The 27,183-nt window shown below is 29.3% G+C and overlaps 3 protein-coding genes across 3 annotated transcripts; all 3 read right to left on the reverse strand.

Moving 5' to 3' along the window:
* Positions 1 to 551: 551 nt before the first annotated feature.
* Positions 552 to 3,254, reverse strand: LOC129314839 (probable cytokinin riboside 5'-monophosphate phosphoribohydrolase LOG4). The gene is made up of 7 exons (XM_054958277.1): positions 3,057 to 3,254; positions 2,824 to 2,921; positions 2,676 to 2,706; positions 2,426 to 2,525; positions 2,217 to 2,287; positions 1,972 to 2,115; positions 552 to 718 (listed from the first exon to the last, which is right to left on the reverse strand). The coding sequence occupies exons 1-7, from the start codon at positions 3,210 to 3,212 to the stop codon at positions 677 to 679; spliced, it is 642 nt and encodes a 213-aa protein (XP_054814252.1). The 5' UTR covers positions 3,213 to 3,254; the 3' UTR covers positions 552 to 676.
* Positions 3,255 to 10,441: 7,187 nt separating this feature from the next.
* Positions 10,442 to 14,054, reverse strand: LOC129316078 (polygalacturonase-like). The gene is made up of 9 exons (XM_054960330.1): positions 13,732 to 14,054; positions 13,524 to 13,649; positions 13,250 to 13,423; positions 13,132 to 13,152; positions 12,815 to 13,022; positions 12,641 to 12,722; positions 12,451 to 12,559; positions 11,187 to 11,303; positions 10,442 to 10,976 (listed from the first exon to the last, which is right to left on the reverse strand). Exons 1-9 carry the CDS (start codon positions 13,954 to 13,956, stop codon positions 10,758 to 10,760), a joined length of 1,281 nt encoding a protein of 426 aa, XP_054816305.1. The 5' UTR covers positions 13,957 to 14,054; the 3' UTR covers positions 10,442 to 10,757.
* Positions 14,055 to 22,682: 8,628 nt separating this feature from the next.
* Positions 22,683 to 26,320, reverse strand: LOC129316288 (polygalacturonase-like). Its single transcript, XM_054960630.1, has 9 exons — positions 26,047 to 26,320; positions 25,841 to 25,966; positions 25,583 to 25,756; positions 25,433 to 25,453; positions 25,113 to 25,320; positions 24,932 to 25,013; positions 24,728 to 24,836; positions 23,371 to 23,487; positions 22,683 to 23,285 (listed from the first exon to the last, which is right to left on the reverse strand). The coding sequence occupies exons 2-9, from the start codon at positions 25,841 to 25,843 to the stop codon at positions 23,061 to 23,063; spliced, it is 939 nt and encodes a 312-aa protein (XP_054816605.1). The 5' UTR covers positions 25,844 to 25,966; positions 26,047 to 26,320; the 3' UTR covers positions 22,683 to 23,060.
* Positions 26,321 to 27,183: the final 863 nt, after the last annotated feature.

A 27,183-nucleotide genomic window follows, 5' to 3' on the forward strand; every position in this document is an offset into this window, starting at 1 on the left:
TTAATAAATTAATAAGTAAAGTTTTTGTTTTTTGAAGTTCACAAAATGCTACTCAAATTACCATATGGGATATTCCCTTCATTCTTATACTCATCTTCGGAAAGAAATCGATAGTCCCTCTTATTAGTTATTTTGTATAAAAAAGATAGATTATTAATTACCTTCTTTCAATTCTATCATTTTACAATTTCTATGAGTAGGGTCAAAGGTTACATGCAAAGAGAATAATTGTAAGAATGATATATTTAATAAGGATAAACTGAGAAAAAAAAATTTAAGACAATATCAATGATAGAAATAATCTACCATAGAGCTATCACTAAGAGTAAGGTTTTTTAAACTACCTCTTTAGATCCTATAGTATACTTATATATATATTAACATCAAGAAAGAGACAGATAAGTAATGATTATAATGATAAGGTTTTACAGTACAGAAAATAATTAATTAAGTTGTTTGAATAATCACATACTGATCTTTAAACCATATATATATATATATATATATAGAAATGAATGTAAAATAGTAGAAAGTGGGGTGATATATTTTGTTTGGGAGCTAAAAGAGAGGAGACCAGTTTGCAAGGAGAAGCATGAATGGAAGATTTAAAACATCATTGTGGGTCTCCACTTTTCTGTAGCTTCACCCTCCAATTATTGCTCTGCTTCCCCTACTTTTATTTTTGTCTCCTTCTCCTTCCTCCGTTATTCTCATATTCCTGTATGTTCACATTAAAACTATATCATTAATTCAACCAAATGACACACATTCATTCTCTGCTGTTACTGCCTGGTCATGCATGCATGATTCAGAAATTAATAATATAATCCCTTGGACATCATCAAAGTTTGCAAAAATATACAAAAATATAAAAATTAGGCCATGTCAGATTTTAAGAGGATTCTCCTGTCTAAAGATAAATGATTGAAAATAAAAAAAAAATTTAAGTGTGTATTTAGTTTTTAATTTACATTTGACAAAAGTCAATTTAGAAAATTTAACTATTTGTTGGATTTGAGAAAAAAACATTCCAATGTGATTTAAATATACTTTTAAGTGTTATTTAAAGAAGCGTATGAGCATATTAACATATTTGTTAACTTCTTTGAATACAAAGTTGAAAGTGAACATTCAGTTTTTCATGATGAATTTCCTAGATTTCTTAATATTTAATTACTAATAGTGGGCGATGGCTTAGAGAAGTTATGCTGGAGAATTGCATGTTTTGTCTTTCATTATCTTCACAACATTAATTGTGCATCTTTTTTGGTTAGAGAAACTTAGTGATGCCTTTGAATTAATTAAAGAGCACTTATACATAAAAGTACTTACATACCATCTGTTAATAAAATTCTCACATTTTTAATTAATAATAGGTTAGCACACACTAGCTCATATTTCTTTGTTTAATTTTTGTCTTAGTGGAGTTTAAACTGATATTATTATCTTAATTAAGAGAGGAAAAAGAAGTTAAGGCCGGGTTGTTAGTTTATATAATGATAACTAAAATATTTTAATAATTAATTAATATATGTTCAATAATCATATAAAGGAGCCATCAAGGTTGCTTTATACTTTTTAATAAATTGATAGCCTAATCTTTTTTTTATACGCTATAAGGATGTTCTGAATCTTTCTCAATGGCTATGGACATAAATAACCACAATTATTTCTTTAAAGTCACGCTTATGCTTACTAAAATAAGTAAATAACAATTTAATTTTCTAAAAATCAGAAAAATATTTGAATCTCGTTAGTACTTTTAGATAGAAAAACCCTAATAATATTTTTGACAAAATAAAGTTAACGCGCGCGCATATATAGCATATAAAATTCTTAACAAAGTAATATTATCCATGGATCATAAAATGCGTGCAACTGATCGTTACGATTTCTTAGATTCCATGTAATGTAAGAAATTCGTGGTAGTTTTAAGAAAAATAAAATAAATCTTATGAATTATTACTATACCTCCATTTTCTGAATGAGATCTGCTGGTGTATCTGCTATGACCACAAGATTCCTTGAAGAGCTCTCTATAAAACCTTCATCCACTCCTTTATCAAATAAACTCATCAAGCTGTTGAAATACCCATCCACGTTCAACAATCCAACCTGCATATACATATGATTTAAATGTGTTTCAGGGCATATACATAATTCATTAAATTAAAACAAGTGATCAAAAAGGCCACACACACAAATATTAATCTTACTGGTTTATCATGTATTCCTAATTCAGACCAGGCTATCACCTCCAGCAGCTCTTCCATGGTTCCATAGCCTCCTAAATAATACAATATATTCATGAAGTGTAGTTACTAATTCCTAATTATATAAAAGACTGTTTAGAATTGTACAGATTAAAAGACTGTCCATTTGGATGTTATAGTTGAAGTGCATGTGGAAAACGTGAAATTAATACCAGGAAGTGCTATGAATGCATCAGCATGTTTAGCCATTTCTGATTTTCTCTCATGCATATCTGCAACAATTTTCTCTTCTCCAAAGGTTTCTCCAGATACCTAACAGCATACATATACATACATATATATTAATGAGACTTGATCAGTGCGTACAATTAATCCTTTCATGATGAGGATTAATATATACATATAATTCAGATTAAGATAATTAAGAGAATCATATTCATCATGATGATGAGATAGTATTACCTCACGAGGTAACACTGCTCCAGGAATCACTCTAACATGGAAAAGATGATAACTTTATAAGTTTACCCAGAAATCAATTATAAGCCCAGCGTAATGTAATTAATTATATCTAATTAACAAGATCATATTTTAAGAAGTGTATGTGTACCCAAGAACATGACAGCCTCCATTGAAGACAGTCTTGGAGATCAAACCCATTAGTCCTAAGCTTCCTCCACCATAGACCAAATCCATCCTTCTTTCAACCTGTCAAACTCCAAGCGAATCATAATCAAACATGCACATGCAGGAGTTTTATTTATATATATATATATATAGAAGAAGCCATTGATGTGTACGTGTGTGTGTGTGTGTTTGGAGAAGATATATATATAGCCTCACAAGCAACTTAGCAAGCACAAGAGCTGCATCACTAAATGCAGGCTTGTGCCCGGATCTGCTGCCGCAGAAGACGCATATACGTTTGAAGCTTCGTTTGTTGTGCGAATCTTTTGATGCAGAAGATTCAATAATAATTTCTTGACCTGGTTCTTCCATTGATGTTTGGCAATAGATAAACGTAGTGAAGAAAAGTGCAAGTGGAAGGTAAATAGAGACGAAAAAGTGAGAGAGAAAGAAGGAGAAAAGACGGGTTTGTCTGAGCGATCTCTTAAGAAACTCCACAACTTTATCCCAGACAGTCCCTTTTGTCTGCTCTTCGAAATTATTGAAATTATTATTCTTATTATTATTATTATTATTCAATTTCTCTGGAAAACATGTTATGATTAATTATGCATATGTAGCCAGTTATACCACGGACAAAATTCAAAATTATGTACCTCACAAAAGATTGCGATGGTAATCATGGGACATTCTTGGTACGTTTCGGAGCGTGACATCACTTAACAATTTTAATTAAAAATTTAAGCAATAAAAATGATATTACAAATTAATTACATGATATCAAGCTATACAGTTGGGCCTCACATTATTGTGTATCACTTCATCATCAAGAATATAACTTTTTTTATATGTCAAATTGCCAATCAGCATTGTTATGTACTTATGTTCAATTGAAAATAGCTTTTTCTTTTATTCTGTAACTTAGTATCCTGAAAAATTGGTATAGGATCGTTACTATTAACGGTGACTTTAAGGATATTTTATTGATACTTTTGATCTATATTTATTTAATGCAAGTGCATTTTTTTTTTCAAAAGCATTTTTTGCTTCTATATAAATTCAAACTCAAGACCTTATTTAAGTAGTCCTAACCTATTCTACTAGCATCAACTCTTTTTGGTCATTGTCATGGATATAATTATGCATGAGGCTTACTTATTATATAGCACTGTCATCACTCATCATAGAATATAGGGTCATTTCGATTTTGATTTAATTGGTCTCATTTATATCTTTTTGTGATTTTTTTAAAATTTTGTTAGATATTGATTTTTCAAATAATTTATATAGTGTTTTATACTATGTAAAAAAGTCTTTTTAAAAAAAATTAGTAACGTGTCATTATTGGTTTGTGATGTATTTTTCAATCATCAGTCAGCACCCAAAATACACACGCCCATATATCTCGCTGTTAGCTGGGTTTGATTTATTTTAATCGAACGAAACTAAAATAAATTTTTAATCGAATTGATTAAATCAATTTTTAGCATATGTAAAAAATTGAATTTGACTAACTTTTTTTTTTGAATGTAACTAAATTATGAATCCACTTGATGTTTTATAATTGCATGAGCTTAGCTAGTATTCGAATGAATTGGAAGATTTTTGGGCCTAGTTTATTTCATCAGTCTTACTCCCTCGTTAAAAAATATAAGGCATTTTTAATCAAATTTTATCCCTTAATAAAGTAATTATTTATTTTTAAACTAACCTTATATTTTCATATTTACCTCTATAAACACCCTAAAATAAATATAAAGTAATTTATTCAATAGGGGTACTTTTTTTTAAAAAAAAAAGACAGTGATAAATGATAATACCTTAAAAAACTAAAAATAACTTATATTTTGAACATCCAACCCCTAAAAAAAAATTTTATATTTTTGAACAGCAGGAGTAGATCCTTTTGTTTTTTTATTATATTTTCATATAAATTTGTGTTTCAGCTAATGAATATTCAAAATCCAAATAAATTTATTTTGAGTAATTACCCTACTCAATTTTTGTAATCAAATTTATAGAAAAAATGATATATAAATCATGAAAAATATAATTTAATTAATTTTTGGTTAATATTGTTGAGTGATTTAGAAAACGTTTTAATTTTTTTTTTTAAATGGATCAAACTTTATTATCAGACAGATGGCCTAAATTGATGTCACGGATAAGATGTTTTAGTGGCATGACAGTGCCCCGGTCCGTCGCAAAAGAGGTTTCGAACTTAAACCTAACGGTGATATGTTGATATATGTGTTTTAACTTTTTTATAATCGAAAATTAACCCAAAATTGGATCTTGCAAATGAAAAAAAATATTCTTTCGGAAAATTTAAATTTTAAAAATGGAACTTGGGTTTTTAAAACTGGTGCCAATTTGAACAGTTTAGTTTGGGTATGTCTGCCTATGTTTTCCAATATCCCAGGGCTCAGTTTGATGGCTTTTTCCTATTCTTATTGTTATTTTAATTATGTTTTTTTTATGAATAGACTCATGTTATTGTGTGTGCGTGCGCGCGTTTTTTTTCCCTTTCACTCTAGTATCCCAGGTTTTTTTATCTAGACTAATACAGTTGGCAGCTTGCAAGTATTTTTTTTTTTTGGAGAGTATACCTCCCGCCGATAATTAAAAAACAAAAAACTTTGGGCATGTGGAATTTATTTTGTGTGTGTGTTTTTTTTTTGTTTTTTTGGGTAGAAGTGGAACTTATTGTGTTGTTGCCAGAAGAAAATTTCAATAACACAATTACAAAATATGTACGGTCATGGGCTTGTTGGGCTGCGTTATGGGCTTGATTGTTGTTAGTTTTAAGAGGCCTAGTATTTTTTTCATTGAATAAAAGAAGAGTCAATCACTCAGTCAGTCAAGAGGCCTAGTATTGATTCCACCTGTAATACATTGTTAATATATTAATTAATTAATTAGAAAGTTAATGCCAATTAAACCCCGTAAGTTTTATTAATCACCGTCGGAGAGTTAGACTACCATCACCGTCACCGATGCCGCTGGATTATTATTAAATCATCGCCAATATTTAAATAATAGTTTCATAAAATATAATATTTTGTGTTTTCATCAACAATTCACACATAAAACTTTTAAAATTTACAGCATATTTTGGGGGGTTTTTTACACGTTCTTGAAATTTACTTTCGATAGGCGGCTTCAGGTGCCCTGGCTTGCCGCTTTGGCCCCCTTAATCAAAGTCAGGAGTGAGAGGGGAAGAAAAAGAGGGGCAACTTTGTCGTATCGCATGTATTGGAAATGGAGTCAATAATTCTAACTTGAGTTCAAATAAAATAAAAAAATTTGGACCAAACCCAAATCAAAATAAACTTAATTCGAATGCTTGAATTTTTGTTTTTATTATTTTTAACAAAATGAATTTAACATTCACTTTTCACTTACAATTCATAAACCTTCTCTTAGACTCCTAGTTCACATTCTTTATACTCCTAAATAAAATTTTAATGTAATGAAAAAAAATTTCAATAACTACTTATTTTGAATTTTTGAGAATGTTAAAGAAACTAAAGAGATGGTTTAAGTTTGATCAAAGTAAGGATAGGGTCCCACTCTATCGAAGTTATGATCACTAATTCCAAAGTAACAATGAGGGCAAGAATGTCTTAAGTTTAATTTTTTAAGGTTTAAAATATATCAATTATGAGTATATGATTTAAATTGCTGTTGAATCTATAGTTTAAAATTTAAATTACATATTAACCGTTTTATTTTTACTCTTTCAATGTTAGTCTCACATTAGTAAGGGTATAAAAAAAAGTGCATTGTAGTGTTACATTGTTTAAAAAAAAAATCTCAATCTTTCAAAATAAAATTGAAATTGACTAAACAACCTAAGTAAATTCTAACAACTTGAATATTCAAAATGGCTTGAAAGTTTGAGATGTTGGGGCCGGCTTAGCTATGTGAACATTTTTTATATGTCTAGATATTGAAAGCATGATAGAAAATTGAATCCAACCCATTCAAATTATTGTCTCTAGTTAGAAATTGTAACATCCCAATTTAAATTTTAATAGTTAATTTGGATTAATAGAAATTTAAAAAAAATAATATTTAGAGGTAAGAAAATTAGTAAGAGATGATTATTAAATCTAACTTAGGATATAATTCTAAAAAAAAATTTAAAAAAAATTAAAAAAATAATTAAAAAATAAATAAAAAAATATTATTAAATTATTATTATAAAAAAAAAAGGGAAAACATATTAAAAAAAAAGGAAAAAGAAGAAGAAGAACAAATTACTTTCGGCGCCGCGTCATGATTACATAAAATAATAAAAAAAAAAGGGGAGAGAGAGGAAAGAAGAAAAAATATAAAAAAAAAGATGTGGGACCCACTGAATTTTTATAAAACTCACCCGTTTCCTTTCATTTCTTCAATTCTTTTCCTGCGCCCGAGCTGAGGCGGAGAGAAGTGAGTTGCCGGTGCGAAATATCTAAATTTTTAAGGTAAGAGTTTTTAATAGGATATTTAGGGTGTGATTTTAAGCTTTTCAAGACTAAGTAAGTGTTCTAAAAAATTTTCTTAGTCATCCTTCTTCTTTGGTTTCTGAGTTTGTAGTGGTAGAAAATTTAAGATCTGGAAGAGGGATGAATTTATGTTGAATAAATATGATTTTTGAGGTTGTCAGTAGTATAATAAATGTTCTAGAGTATAAATTTATTGATGATCTTTGAATCTGTGGCTTATGGATCAAATTCTAAACTAGATCTGAAAATATATGTTGATTTATTGAGGTTTAGATGATTATTTGGGATGAGAAATGAATTATTATGGTTATAGGATTATGATTCTAAGCTAGAGACTCAATTTTTAATTTTTGGGTATTTTAGGTACGAATTTATGAAATAAAAAGAAAATTTTGACAATAGAAATTAGTTTAGAAGTTGATTTTTAGATTATTAATGTTTATTGATAATTAAAAGAGGAGTTAAAAATTTTACTTAATAGTATTAACTATAGATTTATATTAAGATTGAGATTAGGAATTATGTTATATTTTTAATTCTATTATTAGAATTATTTTATTAGTTTCAAAAATTGAAACTAATATTTATAAATAATATGTTATTTGTAGATTGTATTACTGGTGAAGATTGTGGTGAGAGAGAAATTTTAAGGAATAATTTATTAAAAAAGCCACAAGGTAACCATGTTTTTTAATTTGTGATTAGTGTTACTTCATGTTAATTGGGTGATTATTGAGAAAATTATGAATTTTGTAATATTATATAATTGTGCAATATTATTATGAATTTGTTTAATTATTGTGGGAGGTGTTGGGAGACTTGCTATTATTGTTGTATTTATGTGCCACGTGGTACGCCCCTATTGGAGCTCAATAGGTGGCTTGTAAGGGCTCGGGCTAATCTACCTTTGGCCGGGTAATTTAGCACCGAGTGAGAGCTACGGCTCGAGGTTAATTGAGGGATATAAGGATGGTTGTTTGTGTGTATTGTAATATTTCTTATATTTGTTGGAATTATATTATTTTTAATTCTCACTTAGTAAGCACACACTTAACTGTTTGTATACACTATCATAAATTGGCTTTGGTTACTGGGACTTTTGAGTCTCATTATGTGGTTAACAATTTTCAGGAGAAGAGCCACGAGTGACACGTGGAGGAGTCCCAGAGGCTTAGCGGTATAGATCCACTGTCTCTTTTGGGTATTTAATTTATGATTTATAATGTGTTATATTGCCAATATTAGGGCTTTTTTTTGTTTATTGTCAATTATATGAATATATAAATGTAATCATGCCTTTCAAACTATTTTTATTTTTGGTACAATTTGGATGACTGTAATTTTAATATTTGGTTTACTTTAGATTGATTAAATTGGCATGATTATAAGGCCAAATAACTGGCTTGTGTTGAAAATTGACTAAATTACTTATTTTACTTATTGGGAGTATAAGGATGGACAAATGTGATTTAGTTTACTTGTTGGGAGTATAAGGATGGACAAATGTGATTTAGCCTAATGGCATGTGGGAGGTAAAAATTTATTTGAAATGCTATAGTGTGTGAGTTGAAACCAATTATAAAATATTTTATATTGAAATTATTGATATAAAAATGTGTTGGGTGGCTGTAACCCAACTATGGTTGAGTTTAATTATTTAAAAAAAATTTTGGTGTGTTACAGAAATGACAGTAAAGTCTGAAGAAACCTCCAAGTAATTAATTGAATTCATAGGATTTAATTAGCATTAATTTTCTTACTCAAACCTAATTGTGTTTTTTACTACATGCGCGCACACACATATAGTGTCAAGATTTTTCATTTTTAAGCCATGACTAGGGTGTCTTTATATTTTTATTTTTCAGATTTGATTTAATATACAGGAAAATACAGGGATGTTTTGGTAAAGGCTCTTGATTTTAAGAAAATAATATTTAAATAACAAGGAAGAAGGTGAGAGTGTGTTGGTTTGGAGGGCTTAGGAACGGTTGAAGATGATGTGAGAAAGTTTGAAAGTAATGGGAGCGGCAGTTAAGGTAGTTTCATTAGAAAATCACACTCTCATGTCATGTCATAACAAAACTAACACCTGACCTTATTTTGACTTTCTTCACTGTGTAAAAGCCTTCTTCGCTTGTTTCCTTCACGCCATCTTATTCACTCATCAAAATTCTTCAGAACAAACTAAATCATTTTGAATCCATCCGCAATTTATTTCTTTTCAATCCAACAGATTCAACTTCAAAATGTCTTACTAAAACAAAAATTGGAAGAATCCCAATTTTCCCTTCTCTTTCCCTATGTTAGAGGAAGAATCTTTATTAGTGTGGTTGACTAATTTATAGAGCGGCTAAATGGACAAGCCTGACTTACATGAAATTGCCTGCAAATCAGTTCAAACAAAGAAAACTTTATTATATTAAAACTGGCCATTTTTCAAAGCTCGATTTTTATTAGTTGGACTTACAAGTCAGCCCATAGGACAGTTTGTTATATTTAAAATTTTATTTTTTTAAAAAAATTCATTTTTACATTATAACATTACATATGTATTTTTCTAAATTTAAATTATAAAGTTTAAAAATTAAAATAGGTAATATAAATTCTAATTTTAAACTATAAACGCATATTCTAAAATATAAATTTCATTTAAAAAATTAAAAATATCTCATTTTTTAGGGAGGAAACTAAATATGGGACTAGACGGGTAGCTTGAGTTCTAAAAAAGGTCATAAATGATATGTATTCCTGACTCCATCAATTGACAACAAAATGATGACAATTAAGCAGTTATTAACAATTCAGTGGAAAGGATATGGAATGTCAGAGTAATTTTGTGAATTTTTGTGGCCTGAAAATGTGATTTTATGACTTTTATTTTTCCCCTTTCTTTCATACTAATATATATTATAACCATGTTTTATAAGAAGGAATAAATATAAAGAAATGTTAATTAATTAGTGAGATTAATTAAACTGAACTTTTTGACAACATCGTCATCATCTGTGTGCGTCGTCATTGTCATCATTTGTTCCCGAAATTGTTTTCCCTTAATCCAATGCTAAACTGACGTTGGAACTTAGTTGAAAGTAGGAACAAGACAATAAAGAAGAGCAGCAAAGTTGATTCCTTTCATAATCAAACTTGCTACTATATATATATATATATATATATATCTATGTAGAATCATCATTGGCTTCTGGAACAAGCACCAATAGTATCAAACACTACTACTACACCTTTGATGGAACATCCAAGTCTAGCTTTTACTTTTCTTCTATCTCTATCTCTCTTCGCTTTCTTAGAACTGATAATTGATATTCACATGCACAAAACAAAACCCAATGATGATAAACTAACAACCATAAGTGAATATATTGATGATGAAAGCTAAGGACGTCGCAGAATCTTCTTGTTGTTTAAGCTAAGAACACTGAGGGACGAGGTTTCCTCGGTTGACAAATCTAACGTTGTCACAAGTGGCTACAGCTTCACCATGTCCTTGAGTTTTCAAGAACACGTCTTCAACGTTTATGTCTCTGCAAGGCTTCGTTTCGCTGCAGTCAAATTTTATGGCCACTTCTGATGCACTTGTTCCTCTTATGTTCTGATACAGCACATCACTCAGTTGCACTGCTGATCCCTGCCATTTATTGTTTTATTTTTTTAAAAACAAACAAATTAGAATAAATATTAAAAAACTGACAATAAAAGAAAAAAATTAATTAATTGATCCCTATAATTTTAACTCAATTAAAACCTGAGTCCTAAACTTTATTTTTTTACAACCCAATTCCTATAATTATTTTTTTCCATAATAATAATAAGAAGAATGACAAGTTAGTATTTTTACCTCTTGATGGCATGGTTTTTGTTGATCACAGTAATTTTGATCAATGATGATGGGGTTGCTCACATTTCTCATTTCTATATTCATAAACTTGATGTCTCTTGCATATCCAGAACCCCCCTGTTTTCATATGCAATCAAAAAAAAAAAATTAAAAAACATATTAGTGATCAAAATATAGGTCATCATTTTCATCCAGTCCATCCAGACTTTAGATATAGTCCCCTTTTGCTAAAAATTAAAATAGCTTCTTAGGGTTGTTATTTTTTTTAACACAAGGGACCAAAATAAAAAAAATTTGTGCTTGTTTCATATTTTGTACTTGTATCAACACCTAAGAATAGTTTGGTCTTGTCAAAGAAAAAAAATTAATTGAACCAAAAATACTTTAGGTGTGAAACAGGGACACAAATGCTATTTACATGAACTTATATTAATTACAACAAACATAATGAAGGAACAACATTAGCTAGTTCTAAGCAGGTAAAGGGATGGGTTGGGGGAAGTTGAACTAAGACATATATATATATATATATATATGTATGTATTTTGTGTCATATATGTTTGATAAAATGTTGGTGTGGACTTGTGAATTAGAAGGTTGGGGATGGGTGCATTCTGTTGTGTGTACGCTTGGAAAAGTTGGTTAGTTAAAGTTTTGTATGTCACCACTGGCCATTTGGATCAGTTGCAAGTAATATAACTAATAACTAATTCATTTCATCAAACCCTTCTCATAGATGTAGTATGATCCAGATGCTTGGAGAATCATTAGTCAACTTCTCAACCAATTTCTTTTTTTTTAAAAAATGATATATTTAATGCAAGAGTATTTGATAAATATATTTGTTAGTATTTTTAAAAAAATTGCAACACCAAAACAGATGAAGATCATGTTCTCATTTGATTAAAATTCGGTCTATTACATGTCAATAAAAATGGTTGAATAATCAAGCCTTTTTTCTTCAATTGTAATAAATCAAGCCGACTAAATTCCGAACAAAGCATATAGTTTTTGACAAAAAAAAATAAAACATTGATTGAAAAACCCACAAGTCCTTTGGAAATATGGAAGGAGCATTTGACATTAAGCAATAACGCCAAAAAAATTAATTGAAGTGGGTTAAGTTCACGTCCTCTTAAATTTCTAATTGCAGTTTGACTTGTTTTTTTTTTTCCTTGCTAAAAAACTTAATTTTTGAGAAATTGTCAAATGTTGTAGAGTGCCTAAAAGCCTTCAAAGTCAACTTCTGAAGAGCAACTATTACCTGCCAAGTCTTAATTCTCACACCATTCATCGTTCCTATCAATGTTGCTTTGTTCACTATCACATTTGACACTTCTGCTTCTGCATCACCAGCTCCTAAACTCCCAATACTGCAACATAACATTATTACAAACAATTCGACCCATTAACACACACACACATTCAGAGATGGTTTAAGTTTGATCAAAAACCTGATTCCATGTCCTGGTCCACAGGTTATGTCTGTAGCTTTAACATTGCTAGACCCGCTTACTATTGAAATGCAGTCATCACCTTCAATAAATAAAAATACCAGTTTTATATATATATATATATATATATTCTTGGGGCTATTTTATTTTGAAAAATATGTTTTGGGATTTTACCTGTTCCTATGATGCTGTTGCTTATGAAAATATTCTGTGTTGCTGTCACATGAATCCCATCAGTGTTGGGGCTGTTTCCTGGGGCTTTCACTATCAGGCTTGAAACTTGAACATTCAAGCTTTGATCAAAATTCATATGCATTTGCTGGGGATTTTGGAACTTGAGGTTTTGCACGATCAAGTTGTTGCATTGGCTGAATGTTACAGCCTGGGAAATCAAATTTGCCGGGAAAATTGTGTCAGAAAAACAGAGTACTCTGCTTCTTCTAGTAAAACATACTCTGTGAAACTGTATTGTTTGAAGAAGATTTACTTACAGTTGGTGCCTCCTTGCATGGCTGAGAGATAAAAAATAAGAAAAGGAAAGAAACGGATGTCAGATGTTAGAATTCGATGAAGTTGGATCCAAAAGAGAAAATTTTCAAAATGACATACGAGGTTTGAGTTGATTTTGCAGGAATGCTGCCACCAAATCTTGCCATTGCCATCAATAGTGCCTTTGCCTGCACCATCAACTTTGAAGTTTTTTATTCCTACAAACTGAATCCAAAACCTTCGATCTTCTTCATACGCAGACATGTCAGACCACGCCATGATAGTTCCATACACCTAACAAAAAGAAGCAGGAAAAACCAGAACAGCCACAAACAATGAGATTCACTGAAACATGAACGATTCAAAACTCTGATACTTTATGGTAAGTACTCACCATTAAAGCAGTGTTTGGCTGGCATGGACCTGAAAACTTTACAGGCTTGAGATGGTAGATCTTGTCCTCAGGGACAACAAGAACAGACCCGGAAGAACAAGCCTCATTCCAAGCCTTCTTGAAGGCCTACAGAAGAATGACAACCAAGAAATTGAGAACAGACCAAGTGTTATATAATAATGCTTCTTAGTACTATAGTTATGTGTACCTCAGAGTCATCGTTTCCGCTGGCTTTGGCTCCGTAGTCATCAACACTGAGTGTTGCTTGAGAGGACCTTGAGGGAGACTTGCTGGTTCTGTAAGATCTTCTCATGAGGCCAAAGTGTTCATGTTTTGGAGCATTGAGAGAGTTGTGATGAATATGAGAGGCAAAACAAAAGCCAAATGAGAGTGTGAGGAGGAAGAAGGAGAGAACAGGGATTTGTGGAGACATGTTGATGTTTTGTGAGAAAAAGAATGGAAACAAAATGAATGAAAGTACCAAGAAGCGTTGAGAATATGGCTTCAAGGGATTTGTGGGTAAGTGTCCTAATGGATGGCTATGTATTTATAGGGAAGTTATGGCTTCTTTTCTAGAGAGATAGAGAGAGGGGCGGGGTTGGATTGGATTTTGAGCTTAGCTCACATGGGTGCTAGGAGAATATTTGGAGTAAGATTGTGACCGATTTTGATTTTCATTTGGATATGTTGAAAATCCTGTGAAGTGATTCCAAAGAGTGAGAAAAAAAGGTGTATACAAAGAGAAATTTGTCGTGTTTTAGTTTGTGCAACGTTTGAGTTTCCGCGGGAGACCTATAATAAGAGGACACTGTGTAGAATAATAATAATAATAATAATAATAATAAAAAGAGTAGGAAGTCATCATACAGTCTCTCCTTCGTAAATTTAATACTTTGTTAAAAAAAAAAAAACTCCCTCCTTCCTAACTTATAAGAACACTTTTAAAATAATTTATTAGTCTCAAAATATAAGAAACTTTTACATGAATAAAGTTTCATTAATTAGATTTGTCCATATTATCCTTCCCTTTACTTTCTCTCTCCCTCTCTCTAATGTTTCACAAATAAGGTTATGTTAAGTGAACGGTATTTTTTAAAAATTTATATTTTTATATTTTAAAAAATAAAATTTTAAAGTGTATTCGATAAATTTTATTAGTATGCATAATTTTACTATTAAGTGCCTTATAAATTGAGATGGAAAAAATGATATTTTAAAATTTTGAATTTGGGTAATCCCCATGTGATGCACTCATGGCGCATTAGCAAGAAATTTCAAGGTCTTTTGAGATAAATGGAGTCAAGTCCTATATTTTTAAAATACAATAAAAAGAAATTTTTTTTATATAAAAAAGGTCGAACTCAATTTTATTTTAGTCAAAGTTTGGGAAATAAAGTGAAGGGAAATAAAAAAGAGGACATAGTTGTTTGTGAGGTGCACAGTGAAAGTTTACCAACGATACAGTAAGTGGGGAAATTAACTTTTTTGGTTCATGGATGGAAGGCTTGAGTAAAAGACCAGATTTTGTATTGTACTATGAATATGAACAATGAATCACGACCAAACTGATTGTTCTGTCCTATGAAATCCAAGTTTGAATCTACATTTGGAAACTTTTAAGGTCTGACTCTAAGTAGGAGATTTATAGATTATTAGATACACCAGAAAAAGGAAGTGTGTAATGCATTGGTGTTCGTCATCATCTCCACGCATTACACATGTACACATTTAACAATCCGTTGTCGTCTCAGGTTGCCGTGAGGGGAAGAAATTCTTGTCATTTAAACAAGTAACTGGGAATTTCAATATCAATTTTTTATCTGTTGCAACTTAATTGAAAAGGGTTTACTATTTGCCCTACGTAATCTTAAAAAGATAATCTTTAATATTGGTGGAAATTACTTTTTATACTCTTAAAAAAAATATTAACCATCACTAGAATAAATAATAATATTTGTGTTGAAAATAAAAAAAATCAATCAACCACAAATGAAGGTGTTGCAAATTTTTGTGCTACTAATTTATAAAATTTTGGCACATATTTTATAATGAAAATTTTGCATCGCGAATTCTAACATCATTTTTTTTATTGGTTTGTGTTTTATTGTTAACAAGGAAAAGATCGGGTAAATTGAACTTGTTACTTGTTAGAAGATGAGACATGAATATAAATCTTTTGTGGCAGCAAATTATTTTGCAAATAAGTTAAAGAAAAATTAATCTTTTAATCATTCAATATTTAACTTACTTATAACTCAATTCCTCAATTATGATAAGTTGCGACTCAATCCTTCAATTTTTGACTCACTTATAACTTAGTTTTTTTTTAAATTATCCTTAACAAATATTAGGGATAAAAAATGATCATATCTTGCTCTAAAGTACCATCTCCTTGCTCTTTGACGTGGGATCTAAGTTAATATAAAAAAGGAGAACAAACAAAAGTTAAAAGACTGATTTATAAGTGAGTCAAAAGTTGACAAATTGAGTCATAAATGAATTAAAAGTTGACGAACGTAGTCGCAACGAGTTATAGTTGAGGAACTAAGTTATAAATTAGTGAAAAATTAAAGAACTAAAAGATTAATTTTTTTTCATAAATTAATTAAAATAACATGGAGGGATAAGAAATAAAAGGAAAAAAGAAAGAAAATGGCGCACTCACATACTTTCTTAAAATACACAATTACATGAATATAAAGAATTCAATTTGAATGTGAATTGAAGAAAGTAAGGCAAAACTTATTGACTATAATGATCAAATTGGATAGAAATTGTGGAGTGTTTGAAGGAGAAATTGGCAGTTATCAAGTGGCAGTTACCAAAAAACAAAACTAACCTCTTCTTTTCAAGTCTCTCTTTTCGTCACTTGACTTATTGAGCATCACCATTAATTAAGTTGATTTGTAATTAAACATCAATGTTATTCTTAATTAATAACGTTCCCAAACCTTTTTTTTTTACCAGTGCCCAAAGCCCCAAACCATTACTTCCTTTTCTCAACTAAAATACGATCCCATTTGTTTTTTTCAAAAATAAATTGCGATAACCTCCTTTTTTATTTAAAAATCCACATTCCTGTCCTCTTAAAATTTACAAAAATATTTTAATAATAGTTTTCTTGATTATATTTATAAAAAATTTAATCGTAATTTTCTTCTTCAAACATCATAAAATTTTATAATCTAATTAGAATATGATCTGTGCATTATTTCCCACAAATACAAAACCTACACATTGATGCCTAAATTACAACTATTAATAAAATAAACATTTTCTAGAACTAATAAAAACAAGAAAAATTCTTTCTTGAACTAGATGTACCACCTTGTCCATACTCTCCAATAAAATTATACTGGCTTAATCATATAAAATTTCATGAGTCATTATTTTTGATGATTTTATTTTTAAAATAGAGTGCCTCATTAATTTATTACCTTTTCTTTCTCTACATAATTACATGAATATAAAGAATTCAATTTGAATGTAAATTGAAGAAAATAAACCAAAACCTATTGACTATAATGATCAAATTGCGTAGAAATTGTGGGGTGTTTGAAGTAGAAATTGGCAGTTATCGAGTGTCAGTTAAAAAAAACAACCAAACCAACCTCTATTTTCAAGTCTCTCCTTTCATCACTCGACTTCTTGACCATCACGATTGATTAAGTTGATTCGTAATTGAAAAAAAAAAAGTAATTAAACATCAATATTATTCTTAATAACGTTCCCAAACCATATAATTTTTTTTTTCCCGACCAGTGTACTAAGCCCCAAACCATATCCATTAATCACTTCCTTTTCTTGACTATAATACGATCTCTCTCTCTCTCTCTCTCTCTCTAAAAAATAAATTACGATAATATCCTTTTTAATTTTAAAAATCCACATTCCTCTCCTCTTAAAATTTAAAAAATTATTTTAATAATGGTTTTTTGTATTGTATTTATAAAAATTTAATCATAATTTTCTTCCTCAAAAATAATAAAATTTTATAATCTAATTAGAATGTTGATCCGTACATTATTTCCCATAAATACAGTACCTACATTGATGCGTAAATTATAATTATTAATAAAATAAACATTTTAAAGAACTAATAAACAAGAGAAATTTTTGCATGGACTAGAAACATCACCTCATCCATACCCTATTCAATTAAACTATACTGGTTCAATCAAATAAGATTTATTGTATCATTATTTTTAATTATTTTAAATTTAGAATACAATGCCTCTTTAATTTATTTCCTTTTTTCTTTACTATTATTAACAATAGAATGAATTTATATTTATAGTCATCTGACATGGTGTAAGTTCACAAAAGAATTTTTCTATTAACAAATAATTATATATTATATCAAATCCTCTTGCTGCTTCACAAGGCATTGGTCTTTTATAATATATATATATATATATATATAAAATAAATTTTCTGGGTATTCTTAGACGGGCGTAATATTGGGTGTTGGCTTGTCAAAGGATAAGACTTTGCTATTTGCATAAAGAGAGAAAAGCCGGAAGACACATGGGTGTAGACTGTAGAAAGTTACGAAATTAGAAAAAAGTAAAAAACAGTGCGCAGTAATCATCGCCTTGACACGTGCTAATTAATTTAACTAACAAACACATGTGTATCTATATGCACACGTTGCTACATACATAGTACATGTACGCATGTATTTTCCTGTATTGCTAGAATTTTCCATTATACATTATCACAAGGGTCTTGTTTGTGTGTTTACTTGTGACGATATTTTGGTTACAATTAGAAGAAAGTCGTGTGATGTTTCGTGGCGTGAGGTCATGCTTATGTTATATATAGGAAGGTTCAAATCCAATGAGTCTGAAAAGGGATAAGCTTGATTTGTGTTTGGCAAACAGTTAGGGGTTTTACCAATCTTTTTATTTACGTCTTCAACATGAACAATAACATCCTTATACAAATATCACCAACCACATCAAGATCAACAAATTAAAGATTCTGATCCAATATGCATGCGATTATCTTATCCTATATATTTTATTTTGCATGTGCTCAACCTCTATCCTTTTGAGTTTTCACCCTCATCTTTTTTATGTTACACACACACTATGTTTATTTGCATAATTATTTGATATTTGATGTTTAATTTTAAGTCATATTCAGAGAATGTCGATGGGTTTAAGGATACCTAGGGTTGTTTGTTTTCTATTTTTAAAAATTGTCTTTTGTTTTTGAAATTAAATAAATTTAAAAATCCATTTTGATAAATGTTTTGAATTTAATTATTTCCAAAATTATCCTATTTTTTGTTTTTAAAAACAAAAATAGAAACATTTTAAAATTATTTTTGTTTTACTTTTCTTGTTTTTCAAGATACACTAAATTTAATTATTGAAAATTACAGTCAGCTTAACTAATTACTATTATAAGCGACCACCATTAACCTCTAACAATCATCATTATCAATTATTTTTTTAATTCTAAGGCTATTTTGAAATTAACATAACTAAATAAATTTTTATTTTTTTTGTTTTAAAAATAATTTTTAAAAATTTGTTTACAAAATATTTTTAGAAATAAAAAGTGAGAACAAAACCAAACAAAGCCTTAATCTCTTAGTGTCATTTATTTTTCCATCTATAACATTTGAACTTCGACTTAGTTTAAGGAAAATTGAGCCCATTCCATCTAATCCAACCACCTATAGTACACAATATACATACATACATACATATATATATATATATATTCTCAATTATGCGTTGAACTAATGGATCGTGGTTTTTTTTTTTCAATAGTTATACTATTTTTTTTTCACATATTTAAGATTTGCTATACTGTATAAAAGCAAACTGAAAGAATGGAAAAAGTTGTGTGTGTGTGTGTGTCATGAACAATACAACTCTATAAAATTTTATTTTTAAATTCATGTTTATGTCTACATATAATATATATATATATATATAGTTATGTATATATATATTGATACAATATAAAAAAAGTTAATGAGCATGCTAATTGACTTGTTAGTCTAATTAAGATCTTGATGCTGATATCTTGCATTTCATTTGAGCAGTCTAAGAGGCATGTATAGGAGATTAGAAAATTCCAATAAACAAAATGAATAATTTCTCCATGCCTTTATATGCACGGCCTCTTCATAATGGCCTTTTTATTAAAAAGAAAACAAATCAACATACATGTATACTTACAACAAAGCAAAATAAAGATAATATCAATAATAAAGTCGTACCAGAAAAATATATGCAGATTAATTAATACTTTCTTCAGGATGATATTAGCCTAGTCCATAACTTTGCTGTATTAGGTTTTAGGTATTCGAGAATTGACTTCTAAAAATTATTATAATTATCACACAAAGATATCCGCACAACCACTTTTCATATATATCCAGATGAGTGGTCCAAAGTCCAAAATATTTTTTTTTAGTTTTTCATATTTTATCTAATAACCAGACACTCATTAATGATATAAATTTTATTATTTACAAAAATTGAGCAACAACTTTAAATTTTAAATGAGTGATCACTTTTTAAAAATTAAATTTTATGATTTACACCAGGAAAATATGATTTTAAATGTTTATATTTTTCTTAAAATTTAAATAGAGTATATATAATCAAAACAACCTCTTAATGTAGACATTTTGTATTTCAAATCTATATAACTAATAAATCTATAAGAATCTATACAATTCGTAAACCATAAACCTTAAATAGTATAACTTATTTTGTGCGTGTGTGTGTGTGTATTTATATAAAAAACCATTAACAGTTGATTGTTTTCTTAAATTATTATAACTTAATCTATTAAATTATTTTTCCTCAAATTTTTCACACCTGCTCTTAAGTTAGGTTGGTTCGGTGTCAAATTTGGTGGTAATTAAGAACCAAACCCAATTCTAACCAACGTGTTTGTTCATACATATCACTTTCAAAATAACTAACATTTTTGTTAAATATTCTTCTAATTTAATTTGATATTCACAGTACAACTGTACAAGTGAAACTAAAACAATAGGCACTAGGATCTACAATTTAACTGAAATATATTACAGATATTATATATGGTGGATTTTGTTTTTAACAATTTGAATTATTTAAAGGTAGGAACCACCTCCTTATCTCTTTTTCAATTATATGAATATAAATTGGATAATGCTATTATTAACGACTAACATATTTCTGGACAAAAAAATATTGAAATTCATTCACAAAAATAAATCGGTCCAGTAAAAAGATATGAGAAATATAAATCAGCCTATATACTAGTTTTATTAGTCTGAAAAATTTATTCTTTAGATATATCAGTTATTAATAGATTCCTTCGGTAATTTATTAAAGTGTATTTTTGGTCTCGCTTTTCAAAATTTATTCGGAATATTTTAAAAATACAATTTTTTATTATAGTATCAGGAATCTTGCTACATTTAGTTAGAAAATATGCAGAGAAATTTGACAAAAAGTTTGACTTAACAATCTCCATTGTAAGCGCATTGGTTGGTTGACCCCACAAGTCATAAATCCAAAAAGTTATCACTTGTTTTGTTGACGTGAATAGTGTTTTAATAAAAAGAACAATTAATTTGACAATTGTTGAATAACTACAAACTAAGTGTTTAATTTTAAAATTTGGAAAAAATGTTTACTTTTAAATTAAAAACCAATAATATTCAACTAATTCATTTGATGAATACTTCATGCTTTTTTAAGATTTTTATAAGAGATATTAAGAGAGATAAGTCATTTTAAACATCGACCATTAGCAATAAAGGAATCATGCTGAAGATCTAATGATTGGTACTCTTTTTCATTTTAGGTAAACTTATAATTTGAACCCTTAGTTTTATTTAAATTTATAATGAATAATTTGATTCTTATGCTTTAAAAATTTGTAATGTTTACCTCAATTAGAAATTTGTAACTGAGTCTTCGTGATTTAAGAATTTTTTTATGTACTCGTTATTATTGGATAATTTGCAAAGAAAAAAATTGAATGTAGAAATACTTTATGATCTTAATACTTTAATTTTGTATTTTTTATCATAATAAAATGATAACATTATTAAAATAAAATTAACACGTGTATCAAAATATTGACAAAAAACTAGATATTTTTTCATGTGAGTGACGAAGTCCAAAAAATAAAGTAAATATTTCACAAAATCTAAGAGATATCATACTATAGACTATAGAGAAGGAAATATGGGCTAACCTGTATTATAAGGGTTGGCCGATATTGGTTAGATAAAATATAAGTTGGGTTAAGTTTAATTTATTTTGGTATAGGTTGAAAAAATTTAAACCCAAACCAATCCTCATGAATAAGTGAGTTAGTTTATTTAATTCCTTCATTCATTTTTTTTTATTTTTTTAATTACACATAACTGAAAAATTCTATTATGATATTTCGTTCAATTTAAAAAATTCACAATATAAATATATGAGATTAATAGATTCTATCACGGTTGATTTCAAAATATGTTTTCCTTGTGGGGTTTTGGGGCCAAAACTCCTTCCATTTTCTATTTTTTAATTTTTATACATAATATGGATTAAATGGCCAACCATAACTCATGAGGGTTAATCCTTTAGTTGATAGATTATCTAGTCCAGGTTAAAAAAAATTTATTTTTACTTGGGTCAATATTTTTTCAACCTAACCCAACTCTTATAATAAGTTATATTCAAGGCAACTTATATAACTTGATCCATATTTTTAGTTTTATAATACTATTTATAACTTATAAATAATATAACTTTTATATTTCATACTGATAATATATTAATAATGATGATTGAATTTAAAATTCCTTGATTTTATCAATTCATCACTTATCCTACATTCCCCTGTGAAAATATGAAAAGCCTTTGAAATGTGTCTCAAAGCAAGAATATTTGCTCTTTATTATTGCTGCAAGGTAAAAGTAAAATATTTAGAATTTTTTTTCCAGAAAACCTAAAGAATTAAGCTAAACAAGTAATAGAATTATAAGAATCTAGACTAATAGTTGCCTTGAACATATCATTTCTCTTCTACATTTATTGTGTAAGTTAATTAGTCATAATAAAACGTCAATAATCCTAAGGCTTTTAATTATTAGACCTCTACATAGTATATTTAATTTTTTGTCACAAACTCATAGATACTCAATTCTATAAAAATCAATCAATATTAACATAAAATATCAAAAATAACAACCTCACAAATTATTCACAAGCTGTGAACATTGTGGCTTATTTTGAGTTCCATACAAGTAAATACACATGACCAACTTTAACCTAATAAATACAAAAAGAAGCTAACAAAAACAAAATCCATACACTCTTTCACATGATGAGAGAACAAACAATTGAAGTAAACTAAGTGAATTCACAAAAAGAGGTAGAAAACCAGAATAAATATCCCCTGGTCCTCTATCAGTTCACTTCCTTTCTTCAACCTTTGAACTCATAGCTCTCATAAACGCTGAATCTTTATGCTCCATTTTTTCCGAGAAGTGAAAGAGTTTTTCACCCAATTAATGAAGTATCAACGAGATGAACAGCGAGGGGACAGGTTTCCTCGGTTGACATAGATAACGTTGTCACAAGAAGCTGTGGTGTGTCCATCTCCTTCAGCTTCTAAGGTCACATCCTTGACGAACACGTCTCTGCATGGCACTGTCTTGCTGCAGTCAAATCTAATGGCCACTTCTGAAGCACTTGTTCCTCTTATGTTCTGGTATATCAGATTACTCACTTCCACTGCTGATTCCTGCTCATTTTCAAAACAGAATTAGAAGAAATATTTAAAAACACGAAGAAGAAGAAGAAGAAGATGAAGAAGGGTTAGTGTGCACCTGCTCACGGCATGGTTCTTCCTGATCACAGTAGTTCTGATCTATGATGATGGGGTTGCTTACATTTTTCACTTCTATGTTCATAAATTCGATGTTCCTTGCATACCCTGACCCTCCCTGTTTTCATGTTCAATCAATGTAATCATTATTGTATCAGATGGGACATGGGCTTGCTAAAACGGAGGGTGGTTCAAAAAATAAAAAATAAAAAAAGACATGGCCCTGAGGGGCAGGTGTCATTCAGAGAGAGGAAGAACCTTAGATAGTGGGACCCACCCAAGTGGATCCCACTAGCTCTAAACCATCCTCTGTTTGAGGGGCACATGTCCCTGCCCCTATGGACATGTTAAGCTATCTATCATGATATCAAGCTTGATGATATTCGTATTTCGATAATTTATCTTACAGTATGCCAAGATAAACGATCAACTTCGTGGCGTCCTATTTATAAAGAGGGAGAGAAATACTTTTTTATTTTATTTATAAGTGATGTTATTAACTTTTATCACAAGTTTTTTTTATTTCCATTAAATGTTAGTAAGAAAGAATACATTATTAAAGTGTATATATTTAATAAATTAAGATTTGAAACTCATTAAATTTTTAGACATAACTAACGAGTTTTAAGATTCACTTTAATTTCAGTTAAAAATAATTTATAAATAGAATTAGAAGAGTAATAATTTTTTTGATACTATTGAGAAACATATATATGCATATATGTATACATATACTTAGATTTTTTTAGCACAACTAAATATTAAAATGCGTTGAGCCAAAAAAAGAGAGAGACTGGCCTAAGGAATATAAGAGGCATAGATAGATGAAGGGAAGTTGAACTAATGAAGTAAACATTTGTGTGTCCTTTTTCTTGAATAAAATGCCGATGGTATGTGTGTTAAAGAAGGTTAGGTGTTAGTGGATTGTTGTGATTAAACTTAAAAAGATTATTAGTTAAAATATTGGAAATTTGTAGTTCACTAGTTGCCGCCTTATTTCAATTCTTGTCTCATTAGGCAACTTCTCACCAAATTTTTGAATATTTCAACAAGAAAATAATTAACAAGATTTTTTTTTTTTTTTTACCATCACCCGTATATAAGACACCAAAAATATGTGTTAGCTCTATAGACAAGAGGTTTGATAACTTCCCATAGAAATGTTGAAGAAGCCTGAGATATTAGGCAGAGCCAAGAATTAATTGAAGTGGGTTAAGTACAATTTCTCCTCAACTTCAAGTTTTTCTTTTGACTTTCTATTTATTTATTTTTTTTAACTTTTGTAAATGAGTCAAATGTTGCATAGTACCTAAAAAAAAATACCTTAAAAAGGTCAACGTCGGAAGAACAAGTCTTACCTGCCAAGTTTTTATTCTCACTCCATTGGTCGTTCCTCTCAATTTTGCTCTGTTCACTACCACATTCGACACCTCTGCTTTTGAGTTATTATCTCCTAAGCTTCCAATACTGCATAATAACATTGTTCACAAACAATTTAGCCACTTAAATATGTTCTTTTTTATGTATGTCTCTCTGTGTGTGCAAATATATATATCAGAAACCTGATTCCATGTCCTGGTCCGCAGGTTATGTCTGTGATTCTAACATTTTTGGATCCGCTTTCTATTGAAATGCAGTCATCACCTTCAACAAATAAAGAGAATTGATGTTATGAATTTCAATAGTTGATTTTATCTTCTAGGATATTTTCTTTTTGGTGAAAAAGAGATTCTGGAATTTTACCTGTACCAATGGTACTGTCAGTGATGAGAATATTCTGTGTCTCTGTCACATGAATCCCATCAGTGTTAGGGCTGTCTTCTGGTGCTCTCACATTGAGATTTGAAAGTGTAACGTTCAAACATTTCTGGATATTCATATGCATTTTCTGAGAATTCCTGAACCTCAGGTTTTTCACTGTCAGATTGTTGCATTCATAGAAAGTTACAGCCTGGGAAGTTAAATTTTCCAGGGAAATCATGTCAGGCTTGGAGAGAAAAACAGAGTACTCCGCATCTTATAGGGAAAATATATTGAAGACGATAGATCATAGATATACTTACAGTTGGTGCGTCTGTGCATGGCTGTGAAATGAATCATTGAGAGGAGAGGAAAGGGGGAAAAAAGGATCAGAATTCAAATTTTATATTATATATATATATATATATATATTTTGGAGTTTATCCAATAGAGAATAGTCTGAAACGACTTACAAGTGTTTTGTTGACTTTGCAAGATTTCTTCCACCATTTCTTTCCATTGCCATTGAATGTTCCAATGTCACCACCATCAACACTTAAACCTGTGATGCCATCAAACTGAATCCAATGTGTTGGATCTTCTTCATATGCAGACAAGTGAGGCCAAGCTTTGATTGTCCCATGCAACTAAATGAAACAGTAAAAATCAGAACTTTCACAATCTGGGTATTATCAGAAACATCACCTAAGTCTAGGTTATTAAGAACTCACCATGAATGTAGTATTTGGCTGGCATGAACCTGAAAAAGTTATTGGCTTGAGATGATAAACTTTGTTCTCGGGAACAAGAAGAACAGCCCCTTTAGAACAAGTCTCATTCCAAGCTTTGTTGAAGGCCTAAAGAATTATGAAAAGTAAGAAACTGAGAAAAGACAGAGTGTTTTCATATCTGTGAAAATGACTCTTTAAGTAGGTACCTCAGTATCATCTTTTCCATCATTGGCTATGGCTCCATAGTCATCAACATTAACTGTTGCTTGAGAGCTTGAAGCCTTACTGGTTTTGTTTTTAAATACCTTCTTGCCATGAGGCTGAGATGCTCAACATGTTTCGGAGAATCCATGGAAGAGCCAAAACAAAACCCTAATGAGAGTATGATGAGGATAAGGGAGAGAATAGGTCTTGGAGGAGACATGTTGGATGTTTCAGTACTTTTTTTGAAAAACTACAGAGTTTCTGAGGATGGTGAAGATTAATATGGTGTACAAGTGTCAAAATGATGAAGAGTAATATATTTATATATGGCTGACAATGGAATGTGACCCGAAGCAAAGGAAGGCGGGCTGAATGATATTCAAATGAGAACTGAAACAAGATTCATCCGTAGCCGAAAATCAGGCACTTAGTGAATGTTTACCAACATATTTAGTCTTGATTTTGTTTCAGAAAAAAAAAAAAACAAGAAGAAGAAGAAATGGATTTTTGGTTTGAAATAAAGACCATGCCACCCGAGGGGTCAATCTAAATCAAACTTATGGTATCACAATAAAATATGATATCTAGTTCAAATTAGATTTAACTGATATGGATAATTTTTTTAAAAAAATGATAAATGTGAAATTAAAATTATTTTTGATTGTGAATGTAAAAATCAAAATAATCATAATTGAAATTAAAATATGAGAAAATATATATGCAAGTCCTTACAATTTCATTCAATTTTGAATTAAGTCTCTGCATTTTATTTCGTTTTAATCAAACCCTTATATAGATTAATCCCTAAAGGTTAAAATTAATAATAAATTATTAAATTTTACAAAAAAAAATATCGTTGGAGTTTACAAAAAAATTAATTTAATACTTTTATCCAAAATTTAAAAAAATAAAATCTGATTTAATACACTATTTACATTTTTTAAATTTTTTAATAAAAATTCTATATGTATAAAAATTATGTAATTAATGTCAGGTAATCATTTAATAAAATTATAAAATTTATTAATTTTGTTTTTTAAAGGAAAAATTTAAAGATTTTAACTTTTATGGATTAAAAAATGTAAGTGTTTAAACTATAAGATCTCAATTAAAATTAAATAAACTACATGAACCTAATT

The sequence above is a fragment of the Prosopis cineraria genome, unplaced genomic scaffold, assembly GCF_029017545.1.
Source record: "Prosopis cineraria cultivar Desert tree isolate PC_DT_omini unplaced genomic scaffold, ASM2901754v1 PC7, whole genome shotgun sequence".
NCBI lineage: Eukaryota > Viridiplantae > Streptophyta > Magnoliopsida > Fabales > Fabaceae > Prosopis > Prosopis cineraria.

Excerpts from the sequence above, each read along its gene's own strand:
- LOC129314839 (XM_054958277.1), bottom strand. The coding sequence starts at position 3,212 with ATGGAAGAACCAGGTCAAGAAATTATTATTGAATCTTCTGCATCAAAA. Across the intron at positions 2,707-2,823 it reads GGAGGCTGTCATGTTCTTGG|AGTGATTCCTGGAGCAGTGT; the intron begins GTACACATACAC and ends TTTCCATGTTAG. Across the intron at positions 2,526-2,675 it reads GAGCAGTGTTACCTCGTGAG|GTATCTGGAGAAACCTTTGG; the intron begins GTAATACTATCT and ends GTATGCTGTTAG.
- LOC129316078 (XM_054960330.1), bottom strand. The coding sequence starts at position 13,956 with ATGTCTCCACAAATCCCTGTTCTCTCCTTCTTCCTCCTCACACTCTCA. Across the intron at positions 13,153-13,249 it reads GCAAAATCAACTCAAACCTC|CCATGCAAGGAGGCACCAAC; the intron begins GTATGTCATTTT and ends TTTATCTCTCAG. Across the intron at positions 11,304-12,450 it reads TGAGAATTAAGACTTGGCAG|GGGGGTTCTGGATATGCAAG; the intron begins GTAATAGTTGCT and ends ATATGAAAACAG.
- LOC129316288 (XM_054960630.1), bottom strand. Across the intron at positions 24,837-24,931 it reads GGACCAGGACATGGAATCAG|TATTGGAAGCTTAGGAGATA; the intron begins GTTTCTGATATA and ends GTTATTATGCAG. Across the intron at positions 23,286-23,370 it reads AAGAACCATGCCGTGAGCAG|GAATCAGCAGTGGAAGTGAG; the intron begins GTGCACACTAAC and ends GAAAATGAGCAG.